At 31.5% G+C, this 26,570-nt stretch overlaps 2 protein-coding genes across 5 annotated transcripts in view; one reads left to right on the top strand and one right to left on the bottom strand.

Annotated features, from left to right (window-relative positions):
* Window positions 1-6,698, bottom strand: part of LOC143222600 (MAP kinase-activated protein kinase 2-like) — a 32,905-nt gene extending 26,207 nt beyond the window's left edge. The window contains exon 1 of the mRNA XM_076449304.1: window positions 6,072-6,698. Within this exon, the coding sequence (XP_076305419.1) occupies window positions 6,072-6,479 (408 nt within the window). The 5' untranslated portion in view covers window positions 6,480-6,698. The remainder of the gene's footprint in view (window positions 1-6,071) is intronic.
* An 8,021-nt stretch (window positions 6,699-14,719) lies between these two features.
* LOC143222599 (solute carrier family 41 member 1) overlaps window positions 14,720-26,570 on the top strand; it is a 31,812-nt gene continuing 19,961 nt past the window's right edge. For 2 of the 4 annotated variants that reach the window (XM_076449303.1, XM_076449299.1), the window contains exons 1-4: window positions 14,720-14,874; window positions 17,224-17,327; window positions 22,206-22,673; window positions 24,583-24,690. In XM_076449303.1, coding sequence (XP_076305418.1) covers window positions 22,242-22,673; window positions 24,583-24,690 — 540 coding nt within the window. In that variant the 5' untranslated portion in view covers window positions 14,720-14,874; window positions 17,224-17,327; window positions 22,206-22,241. The remainder of the gene's footprint in view (window positions 14,875-17,223; window positions 17,328-22,205; window positions 22,674-24,582; window positions 24,691-26,570) is intronic. The other 2 variants (XM_076449301.1, XM_076449302.1) reach the window with 2 other exon arrangements.

Raw genomic sequence — 26,570 nt, 5'->3', positions numbered from 1 at the left:
AAATGCATAAGCAGTGAAACTCACATAGTTTCTTTTTTATACAATTCTAACAGAATTTTATTACCATATTAATTACACAGGTATGATAAGTAAAAAATATACTGTCAGAACAACTTCAGTAAAACAGATAAAACTGGTTACAACTGCTTTGAAACTGGCAATGTTTCAACACCTCTATCAATGAATGTGCACATATTATAACAATATAAATATTACCCTGATGAACAGCAATTTTTTTAAATTTTGCTGTTATGCATGATTACATAAAAATAAGAAACTTTAGTTCCTTACAAAGGCAGAACTCAGACAGTTACTGTAGCTTCAGAGTTTTGATATTAAATTTTGTAAATAAGCTTTATTTTATATTGTTATATAAAATAACTTCTCTTAAAATTGATATTTAAAAGGAATAATATTAAAAAGTAAAGAATGCACATGGCAGAAAAATTACACTTGAGGAAATTAAATTCTTAATTAGAATTGCCAAATGTTTTTGTAAAGCTACTTTAAATATTAGTTTCATCATCACACAACTGCTTCCATGTTTTTACCAAAATAAAAAAACTAAAGTGTAATACTTCAGCAGATTAACTAAAACTACACAAAGTAATAAGCACAGCTTCTTTTAACATGCAGTGCATCTGTTTAGGTTGACAGATTTTTGTTACTACAACACATCATACAGGCTAGCAATATGAACCTAAGGAAAAGCTATTAATCTTTTCCCACTCCAAACGGTTTGTAATTTTTCAAGTAGCCCATTATTAGTTATCATGAGTGTTATATAAATAAAATAAAACTAAAGGTAAAGCAGGGGTAACATCTTAAAATGAAATTACTGTATATTAATTAACCTCATATGAAATTACATTTTACAAATACAGTGACCTACACATTAAGAGTCAATGAAACAAACTGTGTATTCTTTAAGCTACATGATAAAACCATGTGAATCAATCTCAACTGGATTTTTTCCTGTCATTTCCTCTTATGCTGAATCACTGGAGCTACATGTATCAAACCATAACACAAACCAGATCAACACTAGATAAGTACAGAAATATTTTGTACCTCCTACTTGCATATTTCTATATGACTATGTTAAAGTTCCTACTAAAACCTGGCATTAACATGTTACAAGAATTCCTGTATTGTATGTGCTCTACCTTTAACCTCTTGGAAGGTTAACAGCAATAGTAGTAACAATACTGAAAAAGAACTGTGAGGCTAAAAACATTTTGAACAATAGACTTTGCCTGCACCAACATGCTTTTCTTGAAAAATTTATTTCTTGTACACTTTTGTGGGTTTAGTAGATAAATACCCCTGTATGCATAATTAGTCAAAATTATAATAATAACAACAGAGATAACAGTAAAAATAACCTACTATAAAAGGTGATCTACTGATAAGAGTTTGGTAAGCCATTGTTACAAACAAGACAAGACAGGATTATAAAAGTAACTTATTGCATTAAATTTAATTTCAGGGTTTCGATATTTATGTTAACTGTAAAAAAGGAAAAGAAAAGCAGTAAAAACAACTATTTTCTTTTTTAAAGAAATACTTTTTACATGTATTCATACCGAGTAGTTGTTCTGGAAAGTTGGAAAATCATGCTAGCACTAAAGCTCTTAGCACTGACACAATTTAACTTAGAATCCTGAATAAGATTATCACATAGATAATGGAGCCTTTAATTATTTTTTTCAAAAGTGTCTTGACACAGAAGTTCCTAATGAAATGAAGGTTACCAGGGTAATCCATATCTTATAAAAATAAACATTTCAAAGTCGAGCAGGAAAAAATCTGATATTACACTATATGATACTAATATTACAATGAGTCTGATAATTAAATATTATTTCCATCAATAAAATATTTAACAGTATTAAGCAGGCATGATTACTTGCATCACTTATAAAAAAATACTAATTAGGTGGCTTACTCTTGCTTTCCAGTAGATTCTAAACATAGTAACACTTTCCCCAGTATTATAAGTAGAAGACCTGGTAGTTGTAATACCAGGTTATGGAATCTTGTCACACTCCATTTAAAAACTGAAACTTGATAACAAATCTTTAAAATAATTTTATGAATACTTTTCTTCCCTACAAACTTATTTTAATTGTACAAGTAATGTGTACATCTTTACTGTTACTTCTAGATTTTTAAAAGCCTCTAGAATATGTAATTTATCAACACCAGAACAAGAAATGCAGAATTATAGTATCCTGCCAGTTTCATTCCATTATAAGTTTTTCATTGCATATTAAGTAGTAAGCTAGAGTAAACTACATACAGGGACACATAGTAGTGTATTTAGTTAAGTGTTAGATAAGATTTAGGAGAATCTTACTGTGGATTTTTGCAAACACAAGAGAAATAAATTAATTAGTTAAACTTGTATGCAAATTTTAAAGTAAACTCCATCCATTTAATATTTACACTAGAAATCTTTGGTTGTGGTTAACATGTTAAATATGACGGGTATTACTACTATCTGATATTAACCGAAGTCAAAAAGTTATATAAAAGTTTTAATATCATTCATACATATTAAGCAATTTTTTTTTTTTGTAAGAAGTCAGTTGAAAGTTTATGAATGAATAAACACTGCACTGATGAGGTTGAAAAAAATGTGAGAAATATAATGAAACTTTTAGAAAAAAGGGAATATGAACTAAATTTGAATTATGGATAGAACTCTTAATCAGTTCTTCTCTTTATGTGTGTGTGTGTGTGTGTGTGTGTGTGTAAACACAGGTTAACTAAACTGCTTACAAGACATTTAGTATTAAATACTATAAGTTTAGGATAGGCCTGCCTTCACATAATGCTGAAAATTTCATTGAAACTATCAGATGCAATTCTAAATGGAAATTAACTGCTTAAAATATAAGTCAAAGATGCTTTGTTTGGTACAGGTTTCATAACACTAATATGACCCAAGGATTAGTTCAATGGACATGCCCTGTATATGAGATAGAATGTTAACTATAATTCCAAATTTACAGTGTTTATCTGCATGAAATGTGAGAAGCTTCTAGCAAAATGTACAAGTCTGTGGTATACAAAAAATTAGATATGCACTTAAGATATGCCTGCAAACTGATGACATCATTTCTAAAACTGATAACTCAAAATGCATGACGATGTTAATGTGAATAATAAAAATGTTCACCATCATCCAATTTGCATAACCTCTAGAACCTTCAAAATGCACATCTACACCTTATTTTCAACATACCTATATATACTGCATCATATTTACTCTTCCATACCATGAAATGTTTCTAAATTAGCAATATAGAGTAAAATTAATAGTTTATAATTCTGATATCAAAATACATAATATAATGTTCAACAGTACTCTATAAATGGTCATGGTTTGTGTATTTTGTCTCCCACTTACATGTAGTGCTTAGTGGCCAAATTTATCAATAACAGAGTGGTCATTGAACTGATGAATCAAGACATTCTAACCTAAAAATCTGCATATTCCTAGTTATAGTATATTAACTGTATTAGAACTAAAAACTAATTCAGTCAGTAATTTTGCTTTGATCACGAATTATTGATAATTGTATTAAAAAACAACAACCAAACTGAGAGTTTCATGAGATTTAATATTAGTTAGATCACTCATGCATCACTAACATCTAACATTGAAGAGTGGAACACAGATTCCGTTGGAAAAATCTCAATGTTATTACTAATAACAATGCTTTGGTACAACATAGAACTTGTTGGTCGCATCTCAGGTGTTCCATCCTATAAGCTACATTAAAAAAATATATTAAAATCAGCCCTTATCATTCATATACGTTAAGCTTTTTCTTGAACTCACTTAAATATACTGCCTCTAACATCCATAAGTAAAATTTTCCAAAAACCAACTACCCAATTAGAATAATTAAACTGTCTTAGCTGGAGATGACTCCTACCTTTCCAAAATTTATATCCATGTCCTCTAGCCCTACTATTCTGTTAAATATGAAAAAAAATAATGCATCAACACTATCAATTTCCTAAACACCTCAAACAGACCCCTCTCCCCAACTCTTCTTTATTCAAGAGAAATCAATTTACGAGATTTCAGCCTCTCCTCATATGACAACCCTTCCATCCCAGGCACAATTCTTGCAACTCTGCCTTAAATCATTTCTCATAATTCATTGTCTATCCTGAGATAAGAAACCCAAGACTAAACAAAATACTCCAAATGTGGTCTAACCAGTGACCTATAGAATGAAATTATAACATCTTTAAACTTGTATTTAATATTTCTGTAGATACAACCAAAATTCCTATTTGCCCTACCACTAGCAACACACTTCCTGGATGGCTTAAGACACTGTTCAACTATTACATCAAGATCCTTTTCCTTTATAACACTGTCAAGGTTATTAAAATCCAACTTATTCTTATAATTAAAATTATGGTAACCTATATGCATTACCTTGCATTTATTATAATTAAAACCCATCTACCATTTATTTGCCCATCTCACTAAATTATCTAAATTCTTTTGTAAATCAACAGCATCCTCTTCACAGCTAGCAACACCTAAGACCTTTATTGAATATTCCTTATATCTATGTTAGGGATACAAATAAAAAAAAACAGAGCAATGGTCCTAAGACTGAGCCCTGAGGTACCCTAATTGTAACATTAATCTAGTTTGACTGAACTCCATTTGTAAAAACCCTCTGCTCTTTTCCATCCAGCCGCTCTTCTATCCAATTTGCTAACTTATTTCCACACCTGTAGTGATAATTTTTACAAGTATTTTATGCAACACCATGTCCAACACTTTCTGAAAATCCAGATACATTAAATCTACATTCTTATCATCTACATAAGTAACCTTTTCAAAGAATATCAAAAGATTTGTAAGACAAGATTTTCTCTTAGTGAAACCATATTAACTATCCAATAACATTCAGTGTTCTTTAAATAACTTTGCAAAACACATTTTAAACAGACTTTCCAAAACTGATGCAAGACTAATTGGCCTATAATTACTGGTACAATTGTTATCACCTCCCTAACTCCCAATCCTCAGATACTTGCTCACTAAAAAAATAGTAGCAAGTGGCTCACACATCCAATTTTAGCTTCCTCCAAAACCTTTGGGTAAAGAGCATATAATTCAGTTATCTTGTTTGATTGAGTTTCCATTTATTAATTGTTCAAGATGAGGAATACTGCTTAAATTTACATTAATAAAAAAACAACAAATAAAAAAGCAAAATTTAATATGCCAGTCATCTCGTAATCAGATACTAGTCTTCCTTTATCATCCCTCAAATGTCCTACCCTATCCTAACACTGTTTTAACAGTTTACCCTTAATGCATTTTACAAAATTCTTACTGTTAATTTTTACATTTTCTGCTAACATATTTTCAAACATTCTCTTTAATGTCCAAAAAACCTGTTTCACCAACTTTCTTAATCTTCTAAATCTCCTGTTGTATCAGTCAATTTAAATTTTTTAAAATATATGATGCTTTTCTTTAATCTTCTCAAAATTTTTCAGAAGCCAACTTTTTTCTTCTTCTTTTTTTTTACTTGCAGGAATAATAATACCATATAAACTAGATAACAAACCACATACACTATACAAATAATAAAACTAGAGTAAGCATTGGAAATATATATAGTTTAATAATAGTAATACTGTTACTGCTTCAACCAAGATTCATTATCTAAAATTAAAACTTAAAAATAAAATTGCAAACTACAGTTTTAAAAAGGATATCTTTTAAAATATTAAAAAAATCCATAACTGAACAAATTATAGGAATATTCTAACTGCAAAACTAAACTCAAAAAACTAATCTTAATATTAATAACATTGATAATAATAATTTTAATACACCTTTTCTGTAATTAAGATCAAGAGCACTTTCTGCTGACAGTGACATTGACCGTCCGTCATACGCATTTCACAGTCACAAATCTTTCACACTCCCAGCCTCAACACAGATTACTAGTCAGTTGTAGTACCAACACCATTAGCATTAAATTAGTAAGTATATATATATATCATTTACGTTAACTTACTTTCAAAGCGTATTTTACTCTTGTAATTTTGTCGTAACATTCAACAACTTTGCCATTAATTCCTAAACCAAGTACTTTATCTGTTATTATATAATCTTCAGTAAGCCTGTTGGTTTTTGGCGATAAGGGTGGCCTCGGCTGTCCTAACCTAAAAACATTTTGTTGCGACTGCGAAGTCGTGTGGTCAACCATTATTATTCTTCTATAAATGGGCCTAAAAATGACCTTTTCAACAAACGATGCAAATTCACTCAACACATAAATAAAGTTGGCTACTTTTATATCAGAAATAAAAATTGGGTACAATTCAGGTTCTTGATTGATTACGAAATTGTTACTTGTATCACTAAGGCTATCAGTACAAAACGGTAAGCCAAAATACGCCCAACTCGTCCACCTATGTTCCATAAGAACCGTCCGTAACTTGTTTCATAAAATGGCTGTAATCATTCCAAATGCGACCCCTTAAACTATCACAACCAATCGTAGAAAACGCAGTGACGTAAAGAGGAGCTTCTGTCACGTGATACTATAGCTCATAATGGGTGGGGAACGTCATTGAAGTTAGCCTTTCCGACAAGTTTGTTGTGATGAGTGGTGGTGTAATCTGCAAAGAAACTGAACTTACATCGTTTAACATACGTTACTGACAACACGTTTATTTATGATACTCGAAACGTTTCATGGAAACAGTGATTGAAATTAATTTAAAATGTAAATTAAATATAATTCACATTCGTAAACACAGAACCCACAAATAAAACTCAAATTATTTTACGTGAAAGGAATAGTATGAAAACACTGAAGGTTGCAAATTTTATTCAGTAGGTTACCTACTCTGAATAATGCAGTTCTTATGTTCTGCGATTGTTAAGCTAACGAAACAGTCATAGAGCAGTGGAATATAACTATTGGATTATTTGAGTTAATTTAAGTCAACCTAGCATTCTTCTTTGCATAATGTAAAAATCCATAACCTAATGAGCAGTGAATTTACTACTAGAATGGGAGGAAACAAAAGTCTAATAAAAATAATGAATTTACTTCTAATAAGAAAGCGTATCGCAGCAAAGAAGCTTTTAACCTTTTCTTTCTTGACTGAATTTTCCATGTGCACTTGGTACACATAATACGGACAAAATATAAATTCCTCAGATGAGAGTAATAGTGTAAGGATAAGTTTCGCAAAGTAAGTTTAGTTCGACTACTGAAATAATGGACGAGTGTTGAACAAGAACATGATTTTTAATAATAATACCACATCTATTCATAGAACTTTCATTATTAACAAACTCAGCCTTAACGGGCAAAATTAAATTTATTTAAAATAATATGTACAACTTTTCACAAATACATGCAGTCATTATCGAATACAAAATGGCATTATATATTTATAAATTACAGAATTCTACAGTGTTATATTCGCAGGTAATACACTAATCAGACGTGACATTACAATTTGCTTGCAATCTCTATACTGTGGCGCTGCCTGTGCTGGTTGTTTCGGGTCGAGTAATAACTCTAACAGGGAATAAATGCATCCAATAGGAGAGAATATTATATTATATAAATATTATGTGTCTTCGCCTTGACAAATTTCTTTGTATTATAGTTGTACGGGTATCATTAAATAATTCTAAAAATCACTGCTTGTAATTCACTACATTTTCCAGTTATTAGAGCTTCGTTTTTATACTATCATACATCCTTTACAGCTTAAAAGACAATTGAAACTGTACGGCCGATGTACTGATTAATACGTAAACATAGTTCGAAAGCAAGCGTCATTTTGTAAGGCCTTTGAACTTTGATTAATACACTAACAATACTACAGTTATAATAAATTACAATGAAAATGAAATATGTGAATGATTTTTATTAAATTTCATGTTTTCACTACCATCTTAAACCATGAGTTTGGTAACTACATTTACGTTTCGTAGTTGAATTACGCCGATGAAAATTGTAGACAATTAACTTTTACTGGGAAGAGTCTAGCGAATATGGTATACTTCTTAAAACTTCAGCTAGAAGGTAGGGTGAGGGATTTTCACAAAATGTCCGAAGATCCTTTGACATAGAAAACTGCTTTATAGCTTGGATATTCAGGGTCACGATATCCTTTCAAATGAGTTTTCGAAATCCCAGTAATTTTCTTTAGTTATGCAAACTATTGATATTCTGGGCATTACATCTACTGACACTAGTTGTCCCATGTAATAATCGACAAAATATCATCTAATATCCTGCAATCATCTTGTTTAGGAACTCTGCTGGATAACTTAGCCTCGTTAATCTTCCTAATTACAAACAGGCTGAAGTTGGGGACAAGGAACAGCATAGCCAGGTGGTTAAAACACTCGACTCGTAATCTGAAGGTCACGGGTTCGAATCCACATTACACCAAACATGTTCGCCCTTTCAACCGTGGAGGCGTTATAATGTTACGGTCAATCCTACTATTCGTTGGTAAAAGAGTAGCCCAAGAGTTGGTTTTGGGCAGTGATGACTAACTGCCTACCATTTAATTTTACACTGCTAAATTAGAGACGGCTAGCGTGTGGCTTTGCGCGAAATTACAAAAAAAAAACAACAAAAAACTTTGTGATAATCAAGTGATAATCATAATATGCATTTCAACGTTAAATAGCACTTAGCAGCTTGAGAAGCAAGTAATATTGTATCAATTATTGATCTTTATAACCGTTGAATGCTTTTAATTCCAGTCGTAAGGATCAGGAGGTAGACATCAGTTTCTTGGCCGACCACTAGATGTTTCCGGCTCTTCTTTTCTTTTCCAGACATTTCCTTATTTGACTTCTCTTGCGTAACCAGGTAGGTATCTTCAGAATTTTTTACCCTATTACATGTCAGTCTTGACCCCTAATTCTGGATTAAGAAAGTATTTCGAGAGGTTTGACATTACCACGGTCGCAATTTGCCGACGTGCCCCACATGCTTACTCGATTGCTGTGTTTTCAGTTGTGTAGAAAATTACGCATAGCGGTTGTTAAAAAGAGATAAAAGAAAAGTGTTGAAAATAAATATATAATATGTATATACTATTGTAGTTAGAGCGTTTCAGGTATTGTTCTTCTTTAGATATTGCTAACTGAACAGTCAGTTAATCCGCAAACAAAAAAATAAAATAAATTGAAGGTCGCGTGACAATGTAACAAATGAACGTGTACAATACAATGCTTACAAATACTTGAAACATTAGGCGCTGTATTTACATATAGGCCTGGCATGGCCAAGCGCGTAAGGCGTGCGACTCGTAATCCGAGGGTTGCGGGTTCGCGCCCGCGTCGCTCCAAACATGCTCGCCCTCCCAGCCGTGGGGGCGTTATAATGTGACGGTCCATTCCACTATTCGTCGGTAAAAGAGTAGCCCAAGAGTTGGCGGTGGGTGGTGATGACTAGCTGCCTTCCCTCTAGTCTTACACTGCTAAATTAGGGACGGCTAGCATAGATAGCCCTCGAGTAGCTTTGTGCGAAATTCCATAAACCAAACCAGTATTTATATATATATGAACACACCTCTCCCTATATATATACACACACGCATATACAGGGTGTCGGAAAGTCACTGTGCACTTTTATATTTATTAACAGACAAAACTGCGCAGTGACTTTCCGAACACCCTGTATGTGACTATATATACATTGTAGTTGTTTTTTTTAATGAATAAACAGATACATAATTTAAGTATGGCTAAAACTAAAGCGATAAATATTATAAGAAACTAAAATGTTCATTTAGCCATTGGGGTGTAAAGTTCCCAGGCTAAAAGATAATTTGTTTTCTTGTAACTTACAGCTACATTTGTTTGAAGAGGCCTTCTTTAAAACAAGTATTTTGAAAAAGTCAAGGATATGGTTGCTCAAATTGAAGTGTCAGGGCCACTGGTTTATCTGCGTTACAATTTATTATATCTGTAAGATGTTATTGGGTACGTTCTGCTAATAATCTACTTGTTTCTCCTATGTATAATTTAGCACAACATGAGTAAACAATAGAATACGTGACGCACATTGTTGTGTAGTTATACCGATCCTTAATGTAAAAACTCGATTCAGAACCCTGCACGAATGTTCTTGAGTTAATGTAAGCACACTTGTTACAGCACTTTCTATTACAGTAAGAGCTACCTACAATAAAATTTGTTTTGTTTTTGAATTTTGCGCAAAGCTACTCGAGGGCTATCTGCAGTGTAAAACTAGAGAGAAGGCAGCTAGTCATCACCATCCACCGCCAACTCTTTGGCTACCCTTTTACTACCGAAGAGTGGGATTGACCGTCACATTACAACACCCCCACGGCTGAAAAGGCGAGCATGTTTGGATTCGAACCCGCGACCCTCAGATTACAAGTCGAACGTCTTAACCCACTTGGTCATGGCGGGCCTACACTGCTATGAACTTAAAAGACCTATAAACGGTATAAACTTAAACACACGTATAAGACTTAAAAATCAGTATAGAACGAAATTTGCCCCACACTAATGTGTTTTCAGTGGTCGGCAATGATCTGTTGCCAGATGCTTTTAATTTTGTATCGTGAGTTAACTTATTCGTTAACATGTCTATTGATATTTACACTTATGTTGCAAGTGAAAATAGACAACAAGCGAGCGAAGTGGAACATTTCTTTTCAAGAAATAATAGTTGTATAAATCAGTTTTTGTTTCTTTCAATAATAATCGATACTAATATTCAACTGTAAAATACTGCAACTTTTATACTGATTACTTTGCATTAAATAAGTTGAATTTACACACAAATACTCACGCATAGAAAAGTAATTACAGACATAGCATTATTTTTACCGTATGATGGCTCAGTGTTAAGCCTGAGAAGGTTTGATGCCTGGAGTGTGTAGCTTTGCGCTTAACAACAACAGCATTATGAATATGATTCCATGTCCCACCGATGTGAATTTGCTTCCAGCACCTGTGTAGTACACATGAATAATAACCTGAAAATTTTATCATGTATGCCACAGTATGTAAACAAAAGTATTTATATATAACGTGTTTATAAATATACATAGAAAAATTTAAAATAATGTTATTATAAAAGCTATTTTAGATTTAAACTAAGCAAAATACTTCTACTTACAGAAAATGGAAGAAATAATAGTCATCTGTTATTTATAAAACATTCTCGATCAGCTCAGTTTTTCGGAGGTGGATGTGAGGTTAGGCTAGCTTAAGGTAACTTCTCAGTCAATGACTAGGAGATATTTACGTACATACTACATAGCAGCTACTAAACCAGAGGTTGAAATTCAAGTGACAACAGGGAGGGTGGTCATTGTACAACCGAGAAATGAAGTACTCATACCAAGAGTTATGAGCAATACATTTTTACCTATTCATTGATAAGTAGTAGAACCAAATACTCCTCCATGTCCTGGGAGACTAATGGTTGTTGGAAGAATTCTTGTAGATATGGAGAATATTTATGCCATATGTAACTTTAAATAAATAAAAACTAAAATAACAGACTGTGATAAAACGAAAAGTTGTACGTTGTGAACGCTAATGTGACTGGATTCCATTAAAGTGACATGGTACAGCTATACAATCCCCTTCGTAACACAAAACAAAGTACAAGGTTAAGCAATTTCTGGAAGGAACCATATGCTCTGCTGGAAAAAAATGAATTGTGTGGATTGCAAAATACAGATGGATAGGCAATTCAAACCAAAGGTCAACCATCATAATCATCTTTGGTAGTGTTCCAGTAAGAAAATGGACAAATGGTTAATCTCGGACAAGAATTTAAACGCAGAAACGTAACTTGTTAAGGAGCCCATAACTCCTGTTGAGAGAATCATCAAAGACGGAGCAACACAAGGTTCCACTCTACTACATATTCAAGAACTCCCTTTCAGTGATAAAACGGCCAGTCATATTAAGGGATAAGGCACCATTCTATCTGTATATTACAGGCATCAGAAGAGAAAAGCCATTAACAAGACTGAATGTATAAATGAGTCACGAGATTGAATAAAATATGGCGAATGAACACAAAGTGAAATATAAAATTAACAATTTTGTATGCTTTTACCGCTATTCAAACTTAAACTGATCTGTTCCAATTTATTCACCAGATGTTGCATTTGCACCATTTCTTACTTTGCAAGAAGCAATGTATTTATTCAGAATAACTAATGCTACACACGTGATTGATCATTCTAATTCAAATGTAGTTGAGGCTATAACCTCAATATATATACCCTGAAGTACCACTGAATGACACTAATATTAACATGCTGTATTGCATTAATTACCTGCAGTAAGCAGAATAAGCATTATCTGCTCCAGATTAACAAAGGAACATAGACTGGTAGAACGAAATCAAATTATTGGATTTTTTTTACCACGTATTATGTGAAATTTATATCTATGTAGGTAAAAAATAAGTTCATAATAAATATTACAATATGAGGAGAAAAATATACATATTAAATTCGTAAATCACATAGTCATGTAAATTAATTATTATTCAAGTGTTTGTTGCTGTGTTTGTTCAGTTTTATTTTCTGTAAAGTGGCTTGGTAAAATATTGCATTTTAAATTATGTTTTCCATTTCTTAGTCATTATGACTGTAGTCATTACTGTTAAGGTGTGTTTCATTACGTGTTTTATATTTCATTTTTGATTTTGTTGTAGTTAAAATGGTTTTTGATGCTTTATTGCAATGTCTTGTCATGATCTTGCTTAAAGGGCAAATACTTAGGATAAAACTGAGATATGTTTTGTTCCTGTGAGGTTCGTTGTATTTTTATAATTTTACTCTTGTTGTATTGCTTCTTTATTATCATTAAGACGAAAAAACTTTGCTTTATACGTTGTGTTATTTATTACATTTGTTTTATGATGTTTTTTGTTAAATTATTTACTGTTTTATTTGTAAAATTGTACATGTATTTGGATTGTGTTAACGAATAAGGGTATGTTTAATTATATCAAGAGTTTGTTTTTGTTTGTGTTATTTCTCATTGTTGAAGCATAATTAATTATTAAATTGCAATTCTTGTTGAAAGGTTGTGACATTTCTGTTACATTTCAATGTCATAAGAGCAAGAGAAGATTACAGTACGTTTTGATCAGAAGGTCATGTGATATTTCAAGGTGATAACCTCCTTTACCTTTAAGTACGATGACCAACAGTTATATAGACAACACACGTATCATGGGAATGTAACACCATAGGACTTGGAATATAATACTATGACCTCTTAGTTTGCTCTCTCTCATATTCAGGTCCTCGGTTTGGTGAGTGAAATTGACTTCCTTTCAATGTAAAGTTTAACATGTAATGTTAAAAGTTTTTGTTCAATATCCTAAGTTCTTAGAGGGATAGTATTAGAAAATTTGTTATGTAATACTATGTTCTTTTAGTCTCTTTCAAATTTAAGCCATAAAGTGAAGCTTAAGTCCTTTTTTAAATAGTGATACTATCCCAAAGTTTAAATAATAAAGTTACTTAATAAATATTTCAGTAAGCTCTTATAAGTGTTTGGAGATAACTATGTAATAAAGTTGCTGCCACCCATCCCATATCCACATTTATTTTAAATGTTTGAGTTTAAATAAAGATTGATTTACAGTGTTATTTTTTGTATAGTACAGTCTCTTTCTTTCTTAAACTTTGTCAGTCAGAAAATTCGGAATGACATCATAATAAATATCCTTTTTAATCTCCTGTTATTCTGCGGACTTATATTATTCTAAGATAATCAGATTTATTCGAATATACCACATGAACAAAATACTTATAAAGTGTTATATGACAAAGTAACCAGTTATTTAAATTAAGCCTAAAGTAAGTGGCTTGAAAAGTTTTTATTAATATTTATAAACATATAAAAGTTTCGTTTAGAATAGATCTATTAGTGAATGTTTTAACATATGAACATTAAGAACGAGTGTTAAAACATAATATACGCTTACTTTGAAACTTGACATAAGGGCTCAAAATACTTCTGTAAACTGATAACTATTTCAAGTACATATTAGATCGGCTCGGCATGGTCAGGTGGGTTAAGGCGTTGAACTCGTAATCTGAGGGTCACTGGTTTGAATCCTGGTTGCACCAAACCTACTCGCCCTTTTAGCCATGGGGGAGTTATAATATGACCGTCAATTCCACTATTCGTTCGTAAAATAGTAGCTCAAGAGTTGGTGGTAGGTGGTGCCTTCTCTCTAGTCTTACACTGCTAAATTAGGGACGGCTAGCGCAGATAGCCCTCGTGTAGCTTTGCGCGAAATTCAAAGTTAAACAAACATACCAGATTTTCTGGACATAAAGGCGACTTTCTAATTTAAAATATGAACATAATATTTAGCAATATTTTCAAATATTATAATAAATGAACTGTAAAGAAATATACCAAGTATATTACATATAAGTTTATTCGTGATCCATGAGTGAACTTTTAGTTGCTATATCTTTTTTCTCAGAAATAAAGAGGGTATATATGTGCCTATAGAATTATTTCTTATTACGCGTGATTTTATTCGAATAAATCGAAACATTTTTTTAATTAAAAATTCTTTCCAGCCACCAATAAAGGGTAATTGCATTATCTATATTTGTAACCATACCATTAAAATAAACATTTTAACTCTTTAATCTGTGATATAATTAACTTAGAGGGCAGTTTGTCATGGTTAACGTCATCTCTTGGGTAGAGTAATAAGAGATTTCATGCTTATTATAGATGTTTTATAATAACCGGATTTGAATGTAGTTGCGAAACAGGGTATCGACTGGAGTAATCCTAAAAAGGTTTGTGACATAATTAAAATTGATGTTGGTTTAGTTCAAAAATATTACCATAAGAGTGTTAATTATGTATACAATATAAATGTCTAAATTTGGTGAAACTGAAAACGTGTAATTTATAAATAAATTGAAGTTAGAGTTTGAGGCCGTGACTTTGGAGTGAATATATTCCTTTGTAATACTTCAACTATTAGTTATAATTGTAAAGTTACTTGTGAGAAGGTTTATAATATGTCATTTAACATCATTAATTAATATATTATTAACATATTATTATTGGTAATTAATATATTAGTATTCAATATCTGAGGAATGAAGCAAATATAGAATGGGAAAGCTGGATGGAAGTGGAGCTGTAACAGTGGTTTATTTGTGGTATTTGTTAAGAATGTGATGTATTACTCCTTTCTTAACCTGAAGATGACATAGGAAGGTTGAAACATTGTTCTCTCCTTATCAGTAAATGTGTTAATATGCATACCAGTCATTTTGAGATACGATGTATTCCTTCATAATGTATGTCATTTTCAGTTCACTGTTTATTGTGTAAGCATTAGATGTGAGGGATGTAGGAAAAGTTACTAAAGTATTTAATCATTTCAAAAGACCCACTCTTTTAGACATTAATACTGATATTAAATTTTCCAAGCATCTGTATTTTACGTGGAAATCATAAAAAATACCTTTGTCTTCTGAATTTTAAAGAAGAAAAAAGTCCATATCTTTAGGTTGATTTCCCATTGCTTATAGTTTTGAAATAATGACTTTTTTAAACTAGTCTCAATAATGTTTATATTACTTTAAGAAAGGTAAAAAAAAGCATGGGAAAGAAGGCCATTAAGCCTATGAAGGTCATCCTGTCGTAAAAGGAAAACTATATCTAGATAGTTGCACTCTTTTACTACTCAACTATACATGCTATTCTAAATGAGGCTTCCTCTTGGCAATTATAAACTTGCAGGATTAACAGAAAGCAGATTGTGTGAAGTGTTTTTCTTTGTGATATATATTGTAAAATTTTTAGGAAGTGAACTTATCAAGGATAGGTATAAGCATTTTGAAGAGATGTTATACTGGATAGGGTTATATTGCTGATAAGACCATTTTTAAGTTCAGGTTAAGATTTGTGCTAATAATTCGGAAGAAACTGAATAAAGAAAAGTGCTAGTAGAATTATACTTAGTTGAAATATGTTTTGAGGTATGGAGAAATATTTAAAGATTTGGATCTATTTTCTCTATAGCATAGAACTAGTGGTGATTTGTTAGAGATGTGTGGTAGTATGTAATTTATTTTTATAGAAAGGTTTAATCCTGAGTTAAGGTGTGTTTGTGTGTTCATATGAGCTGTAAAAAACAAACTTCTAAGACTAACTCAATTATGTACTTGGTAAAAGTTATTCACAACTAAAAAAACCAAAAAAAAACTTCAAAGTTGCTGCATGTGATTCTGCTTTGTAGAGTTGTCAGTTAATATAAATAGTAATGCATATGAAACTATTTAATTTATCTCAGGATACACTGATTTTTTTTTTTAAATTTTTATAATAACAATACTGATGGGAGTAACTTTTAACAGTGTTCTTGAACAAGGGGATCTTGGTATTTTAACTGATAAATATCTTAAGCCATCCATGCAGTATACTATTGCTAGTGGGAGGGTGAATAGAATTTTAGTTTTATCTACAGAGATATTGTATACAAAACTGAAAGGGTTATAATTTCATTGTATAGGTCATTGTTAGGCCTTACTCAGAAAAACATTAAGGTATTGGAAAAGGCTGGCACAGAAGGACAGGTTAAGATCTCTGAAACTTTCTCTTGAAAGAAGAAAAGTTGGAGGAGACAATTTTTGGCAGGATAGGAGCTATCTTTGTTTAAGAAAGTTTTATTTTTCTTGCAGGGTGGCTGACCTTTGGTATGGGTTATCTTCAGATGTGGTACATTTAAGGGAGTGCCTGACAAATGTTTGATAAAATTTAGTTTGTTTTAGTGAATGGGGCAGCTGGATCTTATCCTTAAGTTTTATGTTACGTATGAGAAAAGATGCAAGATGCATTTTTCTCAGCTTCTGTAGATCTGAAATAATAATTTTATAACATGTAACAATCTTTTTATCTCTGCTTGCTTTGCCCTTGTTTTTTTTTGTGGTATAACATTAATTTAGAGTTAGAAATAATGCTAATTATTTTAAACTTATAATGACATATTACATAATTACCTGAAACTTGGAATGGTCTATGTTTCAAATATGTGTGGTGTATTAAATATTTTAATTTTCCTTATTAACAAGGCTATACTTGAGCAACTAATCTAATAACATTTTAATAAGAACATTTGTTGTTGCTTACAGTGTTGACTTTTTCTGACTTGTTCCTTTGTGGTATTTGTCTTGCCTGCTCCTAGGGTTGTATGTCTACAGTTTAAGCTCGTCCAGTTCTTCAGTCCAGAAAGACAGTAAGTATCATGATTTGTTAACACACAATTAGTGTTCTCTAACTTGACAACAGTACTTTGTATTACAAATGTAACTGTCCATGTAAGCAGTTATCACACAGTTTCATCCATTCAGAATGAGCAACCAAAGGTGATGGTTTCATTAAGTTCTCTTTCCACATTTGTAGCATAATAATAGTATCTATCAAAATAATATTATACTTTCACGTTTCTAACATACTAGCAAAAGTGTGGTTATTGTGCATTTTTTCACTACTTTTTTGTTGTTTTACAATTATTATGTCAATCATCATAGATTTTGCATTAAATATTTCAAGGCTTTAATTTGTTATGTTTTCAATGAAAGAAGAGAGAGTTGGAGTGAAGTAGCTTAGAATTTCTCAAGGCCTGCCAACTTTGAAAAAAGGACAATAAACCATTATTTTACTGTAATGTAAATGCTTTTCTGATAGAGATTTTGTAATTTTTGTTACATACGGTTAAACTAGTAGAACATATACAAAGGTTTTCATGCCAAACACTATTTATTGCAGTTTTAAACATGCAAAAAACAGGGCTGCTTAACAGGAGTTTTGACATAATGCTTATAATGAAGTATTACCAAATCTTTGAATAACTGAGCCTAAGATAGAAATGACTGGCCATGGAGCAATGCACAAAATTAATCTTTTTTATTCAAATAAATCAGTGTGCTTGCTGCAATTAAATATAACATGGTCACTTCTACTGGATGCTTATAAGGTCAAAATTATCTACTAGACTTTTAAATTCAATGTTCTTTAGATGTGACATTTATTCAGAGTGACTGATGCCAACCACTTGACTATGTATTATTTACAGAAAGTTACAAAAGAACTTGGGGAACTAGAACAAAATGTATTTAACTTTCTCAACCATGTGTTAAGTGAAACCTGTAGATATACAACACAATAAATTGTGTTAAGAATAATAATGTATTAAAATAGAAAGAAATGTATGCTATATTTGTTTACCACAAATGCATAACTATGCAAATAAATCAGAATTTAACATTTAAACATTCTTGCTAATAAATTAAACAGAATAAAATATCTAAGAGTTCTTGAGCTTCTGATTATTACAGAATAATTGTAAAGTGACCTAAATGGAGAGTGTCTTCAAGGTACGTTTTTTTTACTACTATCAAACAACTAGACAGATTGTGTATTGTAACTTTTTCACCAACCACAACAAACTCTTATACTTTGCAGATGAGTTAATATAGATATTGGTAACTACATTTTATTCATTTAACAATGAGGAATGAAATTAGACACAAGTGATGCTTGAAATATTTTATGTACATGTTTCAGTAGATGTATAAAAGCATTGTTATTATTACTTTCAATCATGATATAATAAAACTATTTAACCTAAAAATTCTTATGTTTTTGGCATTACATTATATTGTAATACAACTGTATAACTAAAACAAATGACTCAGGTGACTAAAATACTCTTAAATGTTGTTTATGAATTGTACACCTATGCTGGTGTAGAGATACATTTCAGCTCAGAATGTATTTGCTTCTGATGAGAGTGCATATGGTAGAACTATAATGCAAATGGATGTATGTGTATTTACCCAATTTCCTGCAGGTGCTGTACACATACATGTCTACATTGTACTAGTGTTTGATAATGTGTAAAACATAAAACTGTACATTTAGTTGTTCAGCTAAAGCCAAAAGTGCAACTTGTCTTTATCTTGCACTTGAAATGAATGTAGGTTTGAGTGTGAGGTTAAAAACTAAAGTTTTAAAGTAACCATAAACATAAATTTTGTTATTGTAATGAATACTTTTTGTTTGAATCATATTGTGAAAACTATACAGCTTTGTGTGTGTTCCAGTGGTTAAAAAATAGGTTTTTGTTAAAATATAGGTGTTTGGTGAATTACCTATTTTGAAATATGCTTATAAATCATCTTTTTAGGTTTTATATTTTTTAAATAAGTTTTGTTTTATTAAATAAGGTTATTGAAGTTTGCAGACTTTAAGAACTAGGAACAAACTAAATACTGTGTTAAACCTAAATACTGGACATTGTTAAATAGTACACATGAACTAATGTAAATGGTAAAATAGATGCTATCCAGCTAATGTATTATAATTATATTTTCAGTAATCATGGGGGTGAATGTGTGTAAGTCAATTGTGAAAATTTTATTTATACATAATATGTAAATGAGGAGCAGTATTATAATGTTCTATTCATTGGATTCTTTGGTGATAGGTAAGGGATTTATATCTTGATTGAGAAATGTACATAATTCTCACAAATTCAGTTATTTAAAATACAGGGTGTCACTGTGCAGTTTTGTAATCATATTTTATTCAGTCTATCTTAAGCCAGCAGCTGATAGCAGTGTTTAGAAACAAAATAAGAAGGATCCAGGCCTGTATTGATGCCAGTGGGAGTCACTTGCAACATTGTTTATAATTGTCATTTATATTTACTTCCTGTATTCTATATTGAAACATGTCTGTTAATAAATATGTAAGTGCATAGTGACTTTCCAAACACCCTGTACATTTAAAACTTAGCTGAATAACAAATTGGTGGTTTTTTCTGTTTCAGTTATTGAAATGGGTAGTTTTTGTAAAAGAATCATAATTTAAATTATAAATGCTTTGAAACTTGTTCTCAATGGTAACATTCTTTAGTTCTGTTTTATTTGCAAATATAAATTTATTTTTTTAAGTGTTATATAGTGATAACGTACATAAATTTCATATTTCTTTTTACGAAGAAAGAATTTTGTGGATTTCTTTCTGATATCTATTTTTGTGGATTATTTTCACAGTTGGTATATAAAGTTTTATCTAATTCTATTCTCTGAATATGTGACTTGCATAGCTGTACATCTGTCTTTACAAAACACATGAAGGTTATGAACAGCTGTTTCTAACTGGTTGTTGTGGTCTGTTAGTCGTCTGATACTGTATCAATTCTTAATTTGTATTGGTTAGCTGTGATGTTTGTCTATTGGTAAAACAGTTTTGCTGACTGAACCTAGACATGTTCAAAGTGTGCCACTGAATTGTGATGACCTCTGGTCAGTGTGGCAGTCATTGTGATCTCTTGTTGTGCAGAAAGTATTTCATCAAATCAATATAGGTCAAAATCAAGTTTTCTAAAACTTTTTTTTGCTAGTCTGAATTTTCGAATAATTAATATCCAGTTTCATATTTTAAGTGTTAAAACATTTGATATAATTTCTATATTAGAAATATTTGATGTTCATATAAAAAGATATAGTTTGAAAATGTATTACTGAGTGTGTGTAAAACAACTAGTCTAGGCCAATTAAAATCAAAGTACTAGTCATAACAGCCAGTACAGTTACACAAAGCTATTTGTGAGCTGATCTGTGTAAACACACAACAATTGAGTATGACCAATGACTTGATAGATAATAATAGAATTTGAATTCAAAAGCACTTATTTTTTGGTGAGAATAAAAGGATCAGTAGTGGGCCCAAAACAGTTGGTGTCATGCAAAACTTGTTTTAAGGACATTTTCTAAGCACCTGTATGATGGCACCTGGACTACAAAAAAAAAGTTTAAGTACCAGGTTCTACAAATTTGCCATGAGACTATGTTTGAGGCATGATCATAGATATTGTTTATTAAGTTTTAACAGATTTCAAAATTTACCACTTTTCTCTCATCAGCATTTAAGTATTAGTATTAAATGCTAGTTGTTTTTAGATATAATCTTGTATTTTGGATTTTACATTTTCTGGCCCTTCATGACAGGATTTACAAGTACACGTGTAAGTGTGGCTGACGTTTTTTGGTCATTCAGTATCACATTCATACTTATATTAAGTGTGATTGATGTACTTTATTATCTGATTATTCAGAAATTTTTATATTTTTACCTTTGTGTCTACAACTGTAAGAATTCCAATGTGTTAGTCATTCAGAAGTGCATGCATCATGTAACTATACTATAATTTAATTTATGTTGGCTGGTTATTCAGGGCTGAATTTAAGTGTACATGTGCAAATTTGACTGATTATTTATTTTCTGGTTATAGGAGTAAATTTATAAGTATTTGTGTGTGTGTGTGTGTGTGTGTGTGTGTATGTATATAATTGTGATTTATAAATTTACTGGTGATAGGAATTTACTATAAATATATTTTTATCAGTTTTCTATAAAATATTATGACTTCGACACAGAAGACCTCTAGTCACAGTCTGGAATGTTAGTGAATTGTTTTAGCATTGTAGGTAAAATGAAATTTGTGGATATTAACAAAATTTATTTCATGAAATTTGTTAACTTATTTCATGACTGTGTATTTGTGGCTTTGACATATTTTTAAAATTAGGTTTGAAATTTGTAAGTATTTTAGTTTTCATTTTCTGCTGTCTTTTTCCGTTTATAAGTAGAAAATTTGTCATGTACAAATGGACACATTGTGCTACAAAATTTCAAAAATTAGATATTTGTGATTGTTATATGTACATTTTAGAGTAAATAATTGAAGGAAAAGAAGTAACTGCAATGTTTTAAAGCTATATTAAAAAGAATTTTCTCCAGAGCAGTAAAAAACAAAAGTACATACAAAATTATTTAGAAAGTTAAGTAAAGAACTAAAAATTAAGTGAAGTTGCAGTAAAGAGTCATGAGTAAAGAAAATAGTGATTAGGACATTGACTGACCAGCAACATCTGGTTTTAATTAGTGGATTCACAATCAGATATGAAACCACCTGTATCTGCTGTAGATTATGCAACACACAATTCTTTTCATTACAAGCATTACAACTTTCTAAAAATTGTGTTTATAACGGTTAACATAGAAAAGTTTCAACACCATTTGACATTGAGTTGTTGTTTTATAGTGGCAGAAGGTAATCTGTTCCTAGTGAGGTGGAAGAATGAATGAAGTGACATCTGTTCCATCCTTTGATGGCCACAACCGAGAACTACGTCATCGCAAGTTGGTTTCTAGTATTCATATGGAACAAAATGAACTCTTTTCTTCACCACCAGACATTGAAGCACAGAAGAGTAAAGAATCGAGTGACTTAACATTTGAAGCTCAGGATAAGTACAGTAAGCTTGTGAGAAAGGGGGATGATTTGAGTCTGGAATTATTTGATCTTGCACAGTATGAAGGAGAGAAAGATAATGAACCATTGCTGCAAAAAGAATACAGTGTCCAAGAAGTACCAACATATAAACCTTCTATGCATGTACATGCAGAAGAACATGAGTCACTGTGGGCAATATCTGTTCAAGTCTTTATACCTTTCTTAATTGCTGGGTTAGGGACAGTTGGAGCTGGACTTGTGTTGGATGCTGTGCAAGTATGTGTATAAAACGTTTTACTAATTTCTAATTAGGTATGATTCATAATCTGATGTAAATTGACCATGAATGAAATGAAAGCTGTACTGTGTGTGTACGTGTTTTATCAAATCAGTGTTGATACAGTTGTACATTATTTTCTTATTCTAACCATGCAGTCAATTTTACAATTGGTTACCTATATGTTGATACCATGATTTAGCCCTTACTGTTGAATGTGTATATCATCATACACTATATTACCGGATGTATTGAGATGGCACACACTGATAACTGGAGCTCATGTTTTGCCACTGGAACTTCATTTTTTTTTTTTGCACTGTAAACAAGCTTTTAGTATTAATCACAGCTCTGATTCTGGTACTGACACTACAACTTTTAATATATGTATACATAACAAAGCAGTTACAATCAGTGATGTCGAGAAAACCCACTTGTAGAGAAATATATATGCAAAAACGGCTCGTTTGGGTTAAGAAAATATTTTACATAGAAGGGAACAACGTTTCGACCTATGTAAAATATTTTCTTAACCCAAACGAGCCGTTTTTGCATATATAAAGCAGTTACAAGTTTGGTGATATTAAGTATTCATATCTTTCCTTCTTAGGCAGCATTTTGAAATGCCATAGAGCATTTTATGTAGATTTATGTTAGACGTATGTTGCTAACTGCTGTCAGTTTCTGGACTTTATTTAGTTTAAACCACTGTTGGTGACTATGCATTATGGAATGGTGTATTATCATACTGGAAGAGTTTTTTTTTTTTTTCAATAAATTCTATCAGTCTGTGATGTAGCATTATACAGAATGCCACAGTATAATAAGGTATTTATGGCTTACTTAAGGGTTACCATCAAATGTAGACAACATTTCTTAGGCTATTGTTAACACAACACACATGGGTGGTACATGGGTTGTAGCCTGCATTTAAAGACTAGCAAATCATACCTACTAACTATTCTGATTTAGTCAGAAACATTCCAATTTTTCATCTTTCTCTCTTTTCAATTTACAGTTTTTATGTGCTCAATTCATGTTTTTTTTTTTTTTTTTTTTTTTAAACCTTGTATGTCAAAACTATAAGTTGAAAAAAGTTTTTAATTTGTAAATTAAGCTTACAAAATTTGATGAATTAAGGTAGACAGTAGATGCATCCATTTTTTCTGTGTTTGTAAATGCTCTTTTGAAATGTAAATACCTGCAGTCATTATTGTCTTTTATACAAAATGTAATGTTTTGTTAAGATCTGGAGTCATTGTGGTTTTTAGAACATTATACAAATTAAACTGCAAATCTGAGGATCAGGTAAGTCTAAATTATCTTATTCATTCTTATTGTTATTTTTTTTTCATCTACTAATATTATGGAAGTTCAACAAACCAAACAACTTTAATTCCACACTTAAAATGCATCAAATACACTAATTTTCAAATGTTTTCTGGGAGGGTCCTGCTTCCAGAAATCTTCTATCAGAATTTCATGAATTTATCATTTAAGTACTATGAAAATTTCTAGATTAAAGTTTTCATTTATAATTTTGGCAGGTATAAAAGTTGAAGCTTCCTACACACATTAAATGTGCTGGTCTTCAGTCCTGAGTATTTGTTACCTCTTGGTAGACGTTTGTGATAGTAGTCTGAGAAGTAATTAGGTTTGGATGGTCAGTAATCATCCACACTTGTACCTTCAGAGCTGCATCTGAACTGAATCCTATTTGAAGATTTGTGAAATGTATTCCTCATGACCTTTTTACTTCAGTTAAATACCAACTTTTGTAAATTCTTGAAAGAAGGCATTATTTAGTTCACGTTTAATGTCAGAGGGGGTTGACATTACTAATAAGCTAAAATAACAAGTTATATGCTTTTGTAAGTGATAAAATAACTTAACTTATTTTCTCTTCAGCATTGGAAAGTCTTTGTGGTGGTGTCTGAGGTATTTATTCTTGTTCCTGCACTGCTGGGGCTGAAAGGAAATTTAGAAATGACATTAGCATCCAGATTATCAACTCAGGTTTGTGAAGTTTTTATTGTAGATGCAAGTGATGCACATAAACATTTCTACTGATTCAAAACCTTAGAAGAAATGTGAAGTTACCCTTCACTTTAAAAAGAAAAACTCGTTCATAGTATCATGAGTAATTAAGTAAAAATGATAGTTGTAAGAAACTGCATATAGAGCTGTCAGATAATTAAATTTTTAATTAGACTGGAATTTCTGAGTGATATTAATGCTATTTCAATGTTGTAATCATGTTCAGGTAACTTAATGTAATACTGAATATAAATCAAGATTAGAAATGTTATTTACCTCTGTACACCGTTAAGAGCTATTACATTGTGTGCAGTGACCACTGAAGTTCCTGAACATGTCACATAATTCACTTCTGCCTGTTTTTCTCCAATTTGGGTATCTTGTGATTGTCTCATTGCCTTCTGTAGACCCTCCCTTGCCTATGGATTATTTTAGTCTGTACTTCCACCTTTAGCCTTTGTTTCTGGCTTTTCCACTTCTGATAAAGACAGGTTCCTCCTTTTCTGTTGCTTTTTATACCTCTTTGCCTGTTTTTCATAATGAATTTGGGTTGCTTTGCTTTGTAGGCCTTCTTCTATGTAACTTCGTCGTTCATTGTCCTCCTTGTCTTTATGACTCCTTTGCTGTGACTCAAGATCATGACTCTTGTATAATTTTTTGTACTCTAGTTTTCTTTATTCCTTCTATCAATTTTGGATGCTTTTCTTTTTCTTTCTTTCCTACCATTTTGTTTTTTACTCTACTGCTTCTATTTTGTCTTGATTTCTTTCTTGTTGAGACCTCTTCAGTCTGGATGCTTTTCTTTCAGGTATTTAGCTCCTTTTCCTCTCTTTTCCTTGACCTACATTTCACCTCTTTGGTATTATTCCTAATTTCTTGGAATCAGAAAGTGGATCTGCTTACTGGTAACTTCTCTTCAATTTCCTGGTTTCATAACTTACTACACCTCAATGATACATCTGTTGGCAACTTTATTTTGCAAGTTCCGTGGGGCTAACCAACTCTCTTTTTCCTCATTGCTTCTTGTTGGTGCTGGTTGGGTCCAACCATTGTTTGTGATATAGGGCTAGGATGTTACTTGAAAGTTCAATATGTTTCAAGTAGTTTTTGAGGGATATGTATACTTGGATGGGATTTGGATGAAGATTATTACCTCTTTGAAAAGAATGTGGTTTCCTGCTAGTTGCTGTTCCACTAGATGATTCCTGGTCTTGTGGAAGTCATATCACATAGGTTTCCCTTCTCTGTCCTTATTTCAGAAATGAGTTCATCTTTATAATTGTTATCATGAGTCCCTTCAGTGTGGGATTCTAACTGTTACTGGTAAAGAGATAAGTAATTATTTTGAGGGTGGTGTTTTCCTTATCTGGATACATATTTCAGATAAATAGATGTCTTTCAAGACCATCTTACCCCTTTTCCTTCCTACTTTCACTACATTGTGTTTGCCTTGTCAAGAATGACCTTGTGATTTTATATTGTTTTTAACAAGGATTAGTGCACATTGAATTAAGTTGCATTGCTCTCCTGATGGTGAAGAGTTACAGCATTATAATATTTACATCATAGGCTAGTGCACTACATGTAGACGTGTTAGTGGGAGTTTTCAAAGTTTATGCATAGGAAATTCCATGATAATTGCATTTGAGGTTATAACTAATGGTGCAGAGAGATAAGTATTTATAGGAAATACATTTTCATGTGAGGAAGATTTTAACTTTTAATAATAATTTTTAATACCAAAGATATTTATAAAACAAGTTTATGATAATGTAATTTCAAAGTTTCCTTTGCATTTACTTTTATTTTTAAATATTCTAAATTTTATGTTCTTGAACATGTTTTATCATTTGCATAGT

This window comes from Tachypleus tridentatus, chromosome 8, assembly GCF_004210375.1.
Source record: "Tachypleus tridentatus isolate NWPU-2018 chromosome 8, ASM421037v1, whole genome shotgun sequence".
NCBI lineage: Eukaryota > Metazoa > Arthropoda > Merostomata > Xiphosura > Limulidae > Tachypleus > Tachypleus tridentatus.
This window is presented reverse-complemented; position numbering and strand designations above follow the sequence as displayed.